Below are 12,267 nucleotides of genomic sequence, written 5' to 3' on the forward strand. Positions count from 1 at the left end.
GTACTTGCTCTTTTCATCTTGCAGCTCAGATCATCTCTTCACTGAATTCTCCAAGTCTCCGCTAACACTATAAAGTTTGGTGGTTTCCTTATACGGGTGATTTTCTCAAAGAGCAGCAGTATCCAGAAACCCTTAGACAGTGTTGGCCCTGTGGGCTGGATGGCTTGGAACAGGCAGCATCTTGGTACCCTATGAGGTGTCTACGATTCTTTCACCAGCACATGTATGGAATTGACAGGTGTCACAAGGAGAACACCAGAATGCAAGGTTCCCATCAGCAGACTATTATTCACATACAACAAAAGGAATGAGGAGAGGGATGAAATTCTTTTTCTCTGTCTTAACATTTTGCTCCATGCTGGCTACTCCTATAAAGCAAAGAGGGAATCTCCTTTTAGAATCCTAATTGAGAAAACAAACAAAACAAAACAGAACAAACCTGTAATTGGGTCACTGCCAGTCATTTCAGTATCTTAGAGAGAGGCAGACCCTCCAGCTAGGGAGCAGAAAAGCAGGGACAAGGCTGTGTCCACAGAAACTGACTGAACAAACCTCTTTTTGTCCATTCCATTCAACACGGGCAGAGAGAGAGAGAAACATGAAACAAGTCTGATCTTACTAGTCGGTGCTAAGAAAGTCAGAATAGGAAATAAGCAACTAATTCTCAACTTCAATATCAATTAAGATGATCAATAAGGTCATCTGGAGGAATAATTAAAAGAACCTTGTTACACAGCCCTTTTGAATATTGTCCGTTGGAGTGTGAATTTTTTACTCATTTTCTTATTAATGGTAACTATTCATTAACTGAGAACCAGCATGAAGAAGAGAATCTTACTGATCTTTGGCTGTAACTTTCCACTAAAATGATAACCCCCCCAATGCTCATTACTCAAGCTAGATTTTATAACAAAATTTTGAGATGTCACTTTACATTAAAGTTGAAGTTTTTAGACTTCCAAATGGGGGTATTTTTCCATTCTTTTTGCAAACAAATTGCAATAAGAAATTGGTAAACTGGAGGACTAGACCTGTAACATATTGTGATTGGATGTTTTTATAAGTGGCATTATATCTGTCGAGGTTATACCACATATCAAAACAAGTTATTATCATTTTCATCTTTGACTGATGAGTTTTTGTTCTCCAGAGGACTGATTAGAATGAAAAAGTGACTAAATACTGTAACAAAACATAATGTACCTAAAGATGACTTAGTCATTAAGAACATTCTATTCCATCTTCAAGAGTATGTGAAAATAAAACTGACAAACATGTACATTTAGTTGCCCTAAGTGATGTAGCACAGTTGGTATGTTTCCTTGATAGAAGAAGAGTTTTCATTTTTCCTAGAAGCAAGCACTATTTAAGAATCTAAGGAAGCCATCATAAATACTACCCTCCTCATTCAAACCACCCAACTGCTTTTGATCACTTTATTTTCTTACTGTTTTTCTGCATGGAATTAGCATAAAGCCGCACTAAAAATCAACACATAAACAAGAAGAAATTCTGTTGCTATTTTATTAGGATTACATTAAATGTGTAAATTACTTCAGGGAGCACTGACATCTATAACATCATGATAAGACTGAGTGTTTCTACACAAAAGCAGGTTCGATCCATGTTCTCAAGTCTTCATTTGTGTCCTGTGGAAGTGTTCTAAAATTTTCTTCATAGTGGTCTTCCCATTTCTTAAGTTTATTCCTAAGTGCCTCATCTTTTTATCCTATCTTTAAATAGCCTGCTTTGTGTCCTGCATGCCTCTCTAGCTACTGTTGGTTCCAAAGCTGATGTAAAAAAGTAAACGATAACAGTCAGAAATACTTTGAAAGAAGAGCTATGAAGAAAGATTAACCAAAACAGATATGAAAACATATAAAGCCCTGATAATGAAACAGCATGGTGCTGGAACATGTACAGTGAGATCTGAGATTGACCGATGGAACAGAAAGTCAAGAAACCAACCCTAAAATCTGGGAATGCATCATATAACAGAGGCAGTACCTCAAATCAATGGATAAAAGATAGGCCATTTCATAGGACATGCGTTTGGAAAAAATAAAGTCAGAATCGTATACCCCACTATAATCAAGCTAGATTAAAAGCTGATCAAATGTTAAAATGTCAAGATATTAAAATCATAAAGTTACTAGAAGAAAAATGGGAGCACTTCATTTAGCCTTGAGTTATAAAGAAGGTTCTTCAACTACGCTTGAAAATCAGAACCCAAAAGACTGATAAATTTGACACGAGAAAATAAAATCAATTTTTTCATGGCATAAAATACTATACGCAAAGTTGAGAGACCAACAAAGCAATGGGGAAAAAGTAGTTGTGACTCCTACCAGAAATGATAGGCTAATTTCCCTAATATATAAACAGGCTTCTAAAAATCAAGAAGAAAAAGACCAATAGAAAAATGTGCAAAGTCTATGAATTAACAGTTTCCAAAAAAAATTACAAATGACCCTTATACAAATAAAAGCTGCTCAAGTTCAGTCCTAACCAGAGAAATACAACCACAAAATATCCTGGACAATATGTTTAACTAGCGGATTGATGTGAACTCAAGGAAAGTTTGACAAGAATTCCTGCTGGAAAGAAACCCTACTGGATCCCAACCCCAGTGGAGCAATTTTACATGTTGTGATAGCCGCAACATGGGACGTGCTAACCACCCATTTGAATGCATCGCCTACTCATGTATAAAGTACTTATTCATATGAATGCCTTACTTGGTCAAAAATTGATAAACATGTATATTTATAATGATATTTTAAGACAGGAAATAGTATTTTGCTTAACATCAATGAAAAAGAACTATAAACGTAAGTACACTACAACAAACAAAAAATATAAAAAACAAAATAATGATAAGTCCAGCTAGACGTTTTCCTCCCAGACTTCTTACTTTTGCTAAAAAAACACCAAAATGAAACCTTCTCCTTGAGGTCATTAGAAAGATCAAAAGAGAACTTAAAAAATGAAAAAAAAAAAAAAAAGAGAGAGAACTTAAAAAATGGAGTAACTTTCTCACTATTCAATTCAGTATTATTCTGTGTCATGACAAGTCCCACCTAAAACAGTCTGGCATACCGTCAGCAGCGCACTTGTCAGCTCTCCATGACTTTAGACCTAAGAGTCACTGCAGAGCAAGAGCAGGTGTGACTGATAAGTGACTGAATGTGGGGATGCAGATAAGGAAGAATATTATGCCTGAAGTTTTAAGTCTGAGTGCTTGAGGGAACGGTAGAAGCGTCAACAGAAATGAGTAAATCAAAGACAATATGATAGACACGGGGAGAGAATGGATTCCACAACGCAGCTTCAGGTAGAAATGGCCAGAGACAAAGAGAACTGGAATTAGGGACAGAAATGTCACGAATAAAGTGCATTCATAAGACACAGGGCATTAACACACAATACCTACCAGCCATTTTTCATATTCATCAATAGCTTGCTTATCTTTATCTTTTTTCTCTGCTCTTTTCAGTTCTTCTCTTCTTTTCTCATTTATTTTCTCTTTCTCCTTTTCTTTGAAGAAAGCGTCCTTCTTTTCATTCCTACATAGGGTAGCATAGAACACTGGATGTTGGTTAAAGGGGAGGATATAATAAAGATTCCCTAATAAATCTTTGCAATAATGAGATGGCAATGCATTAGTAAGTTTCAAGGAAATAATCTTTTTAAGAGCCTGAAAGTGTTATTCACTTGAAATCTATCGAAATAGCTCTCATTTGGGATTACCATTTCTCAACGGCTGTTAGGTTATCTTTCCTTTTCTCAGCAATCGTTTCCTCCTCTTTCTGCTTCTTTGCTCTTTCGTATTCTCTTTCCTTTTTATTTTTCTCTCTAAGATATTCCATCTTTTTCTCTTTCCATCGTTCAAAGGCCTGAAAAAGTTCACAACGATTTTCGTATTAACTGTGAAAATGATCAGGTGAGGAGAGCCACAGCTAGTCACTAATCTACAGTAGTCAGATAAAGCGAAATGATGCCGGCAGGGACTCCAAGCCACTAAGTACCTGCAACGCTTCTCCCTTTCTCACGGCATTTTCTTCCTCCGTTTTCTTCTTGTTTTTTTCTTCAAGCCTTTTTTGGGCAGCTATTTTCTTTGCTTCCTTTTCTTTCATAGCCTTCCAGGCCTCAAAGGATGCTAATGCTTCTTCTCTCTTAGCAGCTTTTTTCTATTTCAAAAAAATAAGAGACAGACGTGTGTGTATAAACAGATAGTGGTAGATACAGACGCACACATATAGATTGTGTTGAATTCCCTTCACAGTCATCATTTCTAGACATTGTTTTTCAAAGCAGGTAACTGATTTAGAATGGCTTGGACAACTGGATTTAGAAAAAAATGTTGGCATTATTCATTGCAGTTTAAAATGTCCTTTTCTAAAACCATTTATCAGATATTGATCTGCTATTCATGGGAAAGAACCCCTTTTTGGCAGTGTACTAAACAAATGTTATCAAAATAAACTATAATAGGCTGAGTGCTACTGCAAAATGCTCATACTAAAACATTCCTTTACAAGAAACATATCAGGAAAGTTGCAGGCTTATAAAGTAAGTCAGAGTGAGGTCAACCGGCCAAGTCATGCAGGAAGTCCTGGGATCTTTGCTTTGAACCCGAGTCTTGACTGACATCAAAGCATAAAACTGTTACAAAATAAATGTAGCCCGAATGTTGAAACTGGGTGCCAGACTGGCAAAGAAATAAGTGAGTGTATGGTAAGAATGTTATTACTTGACTGACCTCCATTTAATCCCACAGTATTCTTTGCCTTATTGCTTAAAGCTAAATGACCTGAAGCCTTATAAAGAGAAAACATGCTTTAGAAGTAAAGGTACAAGCTACCTCAGTGAGTTGTGAAATGACACGAGAAGGTGTCCGGCTCTGAGCACAGCCGTCTAGTGCCGCAGAAGTGCTGACGGGGACGCAGCGCACCCCTGCACGGCTGTTCCATGCAGCACCGGGCATTCGGGAACTGAGTTTCTTTCTAAACCCATTTAACATTGGATGGCATAGGAAAGGGCTTCTAGTTCCAAAGTCGGGAGGGAACTAAGCATGTTGTGGGCCACCAGGTAGAGACTGAAGGACAGGCCAGAGTGAAACAAGAGTCCAGCTCCAGTGAGTGGGAAGGATACTGGTTAAGAGCTCACGTAAGAGTTGGTCTTAAAGACACATGTAAAATTCAGGATGGAAAAGAGGAAAACTGGAGGTTCATGTCTGATGACCCTTCATGTTCTTGGCTAAGTTGTAAGACTGAAGTCAATTTTTAACAGTGAAAAGTAAAATAAGAGTGAATAGATGGTGTCAAGTAATACTAAGTTCCTCATCAGTAGTGTCAAATCTATTCCACACACACAAAAAACGAGAAATCTCTGCGTATCTGTTTTCATGTAAAATGGTTATATTTATATCAAACTAAAAATGTATAAACTACCAGAGAAATAAAATCAGTAATCAATTATTCTATACACATGTTATTTTGCCATGTAAAAAACAGTGGATTTAGAAATGGTAAATGCTCAGAAATTTTACTGACTTAAAAATCCAGAATATTTTCCACTTCTGTGTTTCAGAATACCTGTTCATTTTGGATCCTTAAGTTCTCACTTTCAATCCTTTTAATTCTGTGCATTTCATGTAAATACACATTTTTCTTTTCTAACCACTCCTGTGAAAACAAGAAAAATAGTATATAATATTCAGTTTCCCAAATGAATCAGAATTCTTACCCATTTCTGAAATATTTGCTAGAAATTTTATTTTATTTTAAGGTTTTATTTATTTATTTGAGAGAGAGAGCACACAAGCAGGGGGAGTGGCACAGGGAGAGGGAGAAGCAGACTCCCTGCTGAGCAGGGAGCCCGACACAGGACTTGATCCCAGGACCCTGAGCCGAAGGCAGACACGTAACCAACTGAGCCACCCAGGCACCCACGAAATTTTAAAAAAGCAAAACACAAAATTTAGAAATTCTATATAAACTAGTATCATTTTTCTTTTTCTGATAATATTCTAATACATAAAGATGAGCATGAGTTAAGAAAATATGTTATCTTTCTTAGTTTTAACGACAGACTTCAAAGATTGAATATAATGGCTACAAAAGTTAACATTTTCCTCCAAAATTTACAAGTACAATTTTCTAAAGTGTAGTATTTTGTATAACAAATAAGACCAAAAAAAGGACTTCTTTTGGAATTGTGAAAAAAATCAGGAAAGTCTTTTTCTGTGTAAGCTTAATGCAAATACAAGGCCCAGGAAAAAAATTAAAACTCTTTGTTCTTAACAATATACATCTTAAGGAGAAAAAGTATAAAAACATATATAGACCTTAACAATATTTTTGCTTTTATTGTATTTTCATAAATTGCCACGGCATAATCTCTTAAACAACTATGATTAGTTAACCAAAGCGTGGAAAGAAATAGTTTAGTAAAAAAAAACTAAACTTTGGGTTGCTCAGGTATTATAAAAGAAAATCTTTCCCAATAAGTTACGTATTAAATCACCACTTCTGACAGGGTCCTTTTATTCCTTGATAAACAGGTAACATTATTACGTGATCAGTTCTTCATTTTTTGTTAAATGTTTCCCTTTTTACCTGATAAACAGCTGCCCTTATGCTGTCTGCTCTTTCGGGTTCTGTGTTCTGTTTCTGGGAGGGCTTTTGGTCCAAGACTTTCAAAGTCCCTAAATAGTGAGAAGAGGTAGTTGTCGACAGAGGTCTCCTCATAGAACTAGATTTCTTTAAAAACTCAGAGGTCATTAATCTGAAAAGATCCAAATAAATCAACATAAAATATTACAGTTGCACCTGTATGAGAAAAATTCATTAGAATTTGCAACCACTATATTTGAAATTATATTGTAAATTAATTAATTATAACTATTTTGAAAGTGATAAAAAAGAAAAACGAGGATAGTTTTTTCTTAGTCTACTAAGAGCTTCAAACTGATTGCTCTTTCTAGATATTTGTAATTAGAACATTTTTTAGAAAAATGGACTACATCTCAAGTTACATGGAAAAATAATATTGATAGAGTAGATTTTAAGTCTCTTGTATCATTTTGTTACAAAAACAACTCTAAATACAAAGTTAGAATAGCACCCTCTATTTCAGGATCATGGCCCATGATCCGGTTTTGTACAGTTTATTTATTTCGTAAGTTTATTGCACCATAGCTATTTCCCTGCTACAACAGCAGAACTGAGTAGTTACAACAGAGACTGTACGGCCTCCAAAGTCTAAAACATGTACTAACCGGCAATTTACAGTTAAAGTTTGCTGACTTCTGTTTTATTTGATTTATGATAATTTAAGAGACTGAGAAGGTTTTGATTGGCATTTATGAGATAGGCGTTCATTATCATCAGTGTGAATGGAGCCATATAGAGTCTTCTCATTTCAATAAACCAGCTTAGTCCATAGAACCTCCAGGCTTTAAGTACAATTTTCATGTGTGAGACAAAGGTACTTCATAGAGAAGCATAATGCTGGACTTCAGCTTTATTACTGCATATGTACTGTCTCAGGAAAAACAGAAAAGAAACTCTATCCCAGGAACAATGTAGAGTATAGTGAACCGCTAATCAACTCCTTTTCATGAAAGAATATGATCAACGGAGGAATTTTATCATGAAGTAACTACTTCATTCACTTTAGGAGCTGGGAATTTAAAGAAAATCCAATAATACCAAATGAAATTCACTTTACAGAAGTTAAATTAAAACTGGCTTTATTGGAACGTACACTCATTAATGAGGGATAGTGACAGCTTTATTACCTGCCAGCTGCACTGGATGCTCTATTATTTGTTGACTTTTTAGTCTTCATATTTCTATCTTCAATGGTTTTCTATTAAAGAGAAAATACCATAGATGGATTACTCACCATGACTACCAGTTAGGCTTAAGAGGCCAAACAGCCAGGAAATCAATGTTTTTAAAACATCTACTATGTGTCAAGTACAGTAGCCACTGGAAACTAGTAAGGATACTACATTTTAGAGACGGATAATGGACATGAAACACAAAACCAAATGTGAGTCATGACGGAGATAAACTAGGGTCCAGTGACAGTGACTAGGGTGAGGGGTTATGTTAATGACAGTGACCAGGGAAGGCCTCCCTGAGGTCTTGACAGCAGTGCTAAGACAAATGAGGAAGAAAGGGGCCACATGAAGGAAGGCCTATGGAAAGAAAGAAGCAGTGAGTGCTACAAGCCTGAGAAGGGAAAGACCTTGATAATTTTGAGGAACAGAAAAAGGTGAATGACGCCAAAGCACGGTGAATGGCAGGGACAGCGGATGAAGATATGGTCAGAGAAGAGTCATGAGGGGTCCTGAGGATGTGGGAAGGAGTTTGCATTTTATTCTTCCGATGACGATCCAACCAAGAGACCTTAGTGGGGAGTGATGTGATTCAGACTTGAGGAAGATCCCTCAGGAAAGAGAAAGGATAAAGCCAAGGATTCAATCAAAAGATATGTTACGATCTTACTTGTTATACAGAAATTGCCTGTTGTTATTTAGAATTCCTCTATTACATTTCTAGGATCCTGTCTATAAATTCTAGGATACCCTTTTTCTTTTTAGGGAGTAACTTCTCTACTTTACACAGACAGATGGGTGCTAGCATTGAAGTGAGACCACAGACGTTAAGTACATCGCTAACTTGGCCTGAGTGACTTTTCCTGAAGAAAGTGGTTAGGAACAATAAACCCAGAACATGGTTTAATGAACCTTCTCCATAAATTTTAATACAAAGCACTAATATTCTATATTAGAAAAGTCTTATTCAACCACAAGTTTTCAACTAGCACTGTTATCTTCCCCAGTAGTAAGTATACATAACCACCAGCTAACTACAGCTATAAGGAATAAAGACTAAGTTCAAGAGAAATAAAGACTAAAAATGCTATACCATAAATCTTAAAAATGCAGTATTCTGGTACATTATAGTATAGTGACAAGTAATCCTACAGACCAAAAATCTGGTTCTCAAGGTTAAAATAATAAAAATGTTTCTGATAATAATCCTGCCCATCCATTTAAACAAGTAAGATATGGATAAACATTTCTTAAAGATCTTCCTTAAAATTTATAAAATGTTTAAAAATGATATCTAAAGGAGTAACTTTCACTAATTCAAAACCTCAGAAATTGTTCCAGATAGCTGCATTTTTATAACAGGAAGACCCACAGAAACCCACCCACTTATGGGTTTGCATTTCTGAGATATTTAAGAGTATATTATGATCATATACCTTTGATAATTTTTAAGGAAATACTGACTTTTATTATATTCACTGCAAACCTTCCCCGAAGTAAAACTCCACTGACTCTATTGTCTACCTGACAATATACCATTATCAAAAGATGAGTTTTCCACAGACAATTCAGAAGTAATGTGGCAGATAAAATATTTAAAAGGTCTATTTTGAGTTTTAAGCTGTAGTATAAAAGGTATAATTTCATATAAATACCTTTGAAGACTCAGTTGCATCAGTAGATAGTAAGACACTCTGAGATTTCAACAGTGGAGGATCAACTGTTAAGTCACTCATAATCAGTTCGGCTTTCTCCTTTTCTTCTTCAAGGTCATCACTAATCACTTGGCTTTCCTGGGATTTCTCAATTGGAGGAGTAACAAAGTCTATCAAAAATGAATTCTCTTCATTTTCATTTGATTTCATGTGGTTTTCAAGGAGTTCTTCATTCTGATCTATTTTGAGACAGAGTCACAAAACTAAAACTCCCTTCTGAACTAATAAGATGGATAACAGATGCATTTGCTTTCTACTAACAGAGGATTGTTTATAAAATCTCTTTGTCTTGCAGAATAAAATACAAGGAGAGCTATTATGTTCAACTTGAATAAACTTTTCTCCAAAGTGATCTACGAAAGAGAAAATGGCTACTCAATCTACTAAAATATTTGACATACCTAATACTTAGAAAACAACATCATATTAGGAAAGAGAATGGAATAACTACCCTAAACCAAAGACACACCAAAAGCTCCTGCTGATGATAAATCAAGTAAGTAGCACGGCAATATCTATTCTAGTCAAAGCCGGGGTTTCTTAGCTGGAATATGAGGCTGTGTAAGTGTGAGGCACACATCCCTATTTACCAGAGACACAATGGGTACAGTTGTACACTCGTATACGTGCAGGAGAACCAAGAATTCATGCAATTTTAGAAGAGTCATCACACAGAATAAAGCCATCCTCTAGACAGTGGTATTCCTGCTAAGATGCACTGTGGCCTCTGATACCCGCCCTTAGTAATAGGCACTAAAGGCCTACTGCTCATCCTTTCCATGCTCCAAGGGACAGTCTCAAGCTCTGGCATGAGAAGATTCAGTTTTGCAATTACAGAACTGCTTCCATTATTCTGTCTCCCCCACTTTGGAATGTTCAACAGAAAGAAATCAGTCATCACCAACTTTCAGTTCTACTAGGAGCCACCTAGTGGCTAACCTTCTATCTTTGCTGTCAAAGTCTTAATTCTGCTGCTTTCATTATAGCCATCTTTGAAACTTGTTTTGAAGTAAGCAGGATTCAAAACAATTTGGTAATAGAGTTAGACCTTTTCATTTGGAGAGCACTCATGACTCAAGTATCATTAGTGGATTCTTTAGAGCTGCTAATCAGTGCGTTCGGTAAAAAGAACAAGGACTGTGGAGCCAAAGATCCAAATTATGGCTCCGTCACTGACCTTGTGTATGTTTCCCAATATCTTTGTACTTCAGTTTTTCTCGTCTGTAAAATGACAAAAATTATGCTACACAGTAAGCACTTAATAAATGTTAACACACCTCAGTTCTAGAAACAGTGATGCCTTTTCGCTTTTATTAAGCTGTTAAGTCATGGGACTAAGGAAAGAAATACATTGACAACTCACCCTTACACTCACTGTGTGCTTACTGTGGCACTGTTCTCAGTGCTTTACACGTACTGTTAACTCATTTAGTTCTCACGGCCTCTGTGTGGGGTAGATTACTCTTATGATCCCCATTTTAAAAATCAGTATACAGGGCCAGAGAGATTTTGCTGTTGGAACTGCATCTAATTCTGCATCTAAAATCAAATAGCACAGTTGGGATTAAAACCGAGGCAAATACAAACATGTATCATTCCTAACCATGTATTCTTTCTTTTATAAATAGTATTCCAAACAATATGGAGTTCACACATAGACTAAGATGTAATAATCTGATATAACCACCTTTTATGGATGCTTTTCCTCCAGATCCTGGTGAAAAGGAATCTCCAAGACTTTCTTTAAGGGGTAATGATGATAGGTTTGTTACCCATGGATCCTGTTTAAAAAAAAAAAAAGTATTTACTATATAAGTTTAGTTCTTAAGGTTTATGGTAGGGCAACAGCATTAGTTAGACTATTTTATAACTCTGAAATCATCATCATTAGGAATTTGCTGCTGAAACACCAAAAGCATTAAGCCTATGGAGACTAACACACTTTACTGTCAAGCCTTGATGTCTTGATCATTAAATGGGGTCACTAAAGAGCTATTCTAGTTCTTGAATCTAGTTCTTGATATTTGTTTTCAGTGATTTTCAAAACCCTTGCTCGCAAAGCAAATCTCATAAATATTTGAGACACAGATTTGATATATTTTCTCTAATTCTTATTTCTAAGAAAGCATAATGGAGACAGTAGGCAAAAACCCTTGGTGTCAAATATTACTATTTGTCCAAATGAAAGCAATTTATAAACCAAGTAGACAGCTACTACCAAATAGTTAGACAGAAAAAGCATAGATTTCATGCACCTGAGTTGTCCTCAAAATTCTGAAAATTATATCTGAAATGAAACAATTATATTTGTGTGTCTTAACTAAACATGTCTTTAGAGAACAGTAATCTAGCCTAAAGTTGATGGTATCATAATGTAAGAAGTTTGACTTTGCTGTATAAATAATTAATTCTATTTTTCAATTCCACAATATTTTATGGTACAAAGACAATTATTTGTCAAAAGCAATAAACAGAAACCATCTAGGAAGCTGGCAAAAGGGCTGAAACACAGGAATCTACCTTGAGAGACAAAGCTTTGCAGAGGAGACTGGCTAGTTAGTAGCTTTTTGCCTGAGTACATTCACCCATCTGTGCAGCTCAAGTGGTAGAAGGTTACAGCCTTACTGGACTAGCTCAAGGGAGCAGAGGATAGAGTTTAGGACGAGAAGATCAGCCAGTAAGTTTGAAGAAGAGCTGCAGTGG

The 12,267-nt window shown here is 36.0% G+C and overlaps 1 protein-coding gene across 1 annotated transcript in view; it reads right to left on the bottom strand.

Moving 5' to 3' along the window:
• The window catches only part of MAP9 (microtubule associated protein 9), a 30,340-nt gene that overhangs the window by 6,840 nt on the left and 11,233 nt on the right, over window positions 1-12,267 (bottom strand). Inside the window, exons 6-13 of the mRNA XM_040626384.1 lie at window positions 11,252-11,345; window positions 9,505-9,743; window positions 7,805-7,875; window positions 6,621-6,789; window positions 5,598-5,687; window positions 4,029-4,190; window positions 3,751-3,896; window positions 3,434-3,566 (exon numbers count right to left, since the gene is read on the bottom strand). Coding sequence (XP_040482318.1) covers window positions 3,434-3,566; window positions 3,751-3,896; window positions 4,029-4,190; window positions 5,598-5,687; window positions 6,621-6,789; window positions 7,805-7,875; window positions 9,505-9,743; window positions 11,252-11,345 — 1,104 coding nt within the window. The remainder of the gene's footprint in view (window positions 1-3,433; window positions 3,567-3,750; window positions 3,897-4,028; window positions 4,191-5,597; window positions 5,688-6,620; window positions 6,790-7,804; window positions 7,876-9,504; window positions 9,744-11,251; window positions 11,346-12,267) is intronic.

Source organism: Ursus maritimus, unplaced genomic scaffold (genome assembly GCF_017311325.1).
Source record: "Ursus maritimus isolate PB19 unplaced genomic scaffold, ASM1731132v1 scaffold_11, whole genome shotgun sequence".
NCBI lineage: Eukaryota > Metazoa > Chordata > Mammalia > Carnivora > Ursidae > Ursus > Ursus maritimus.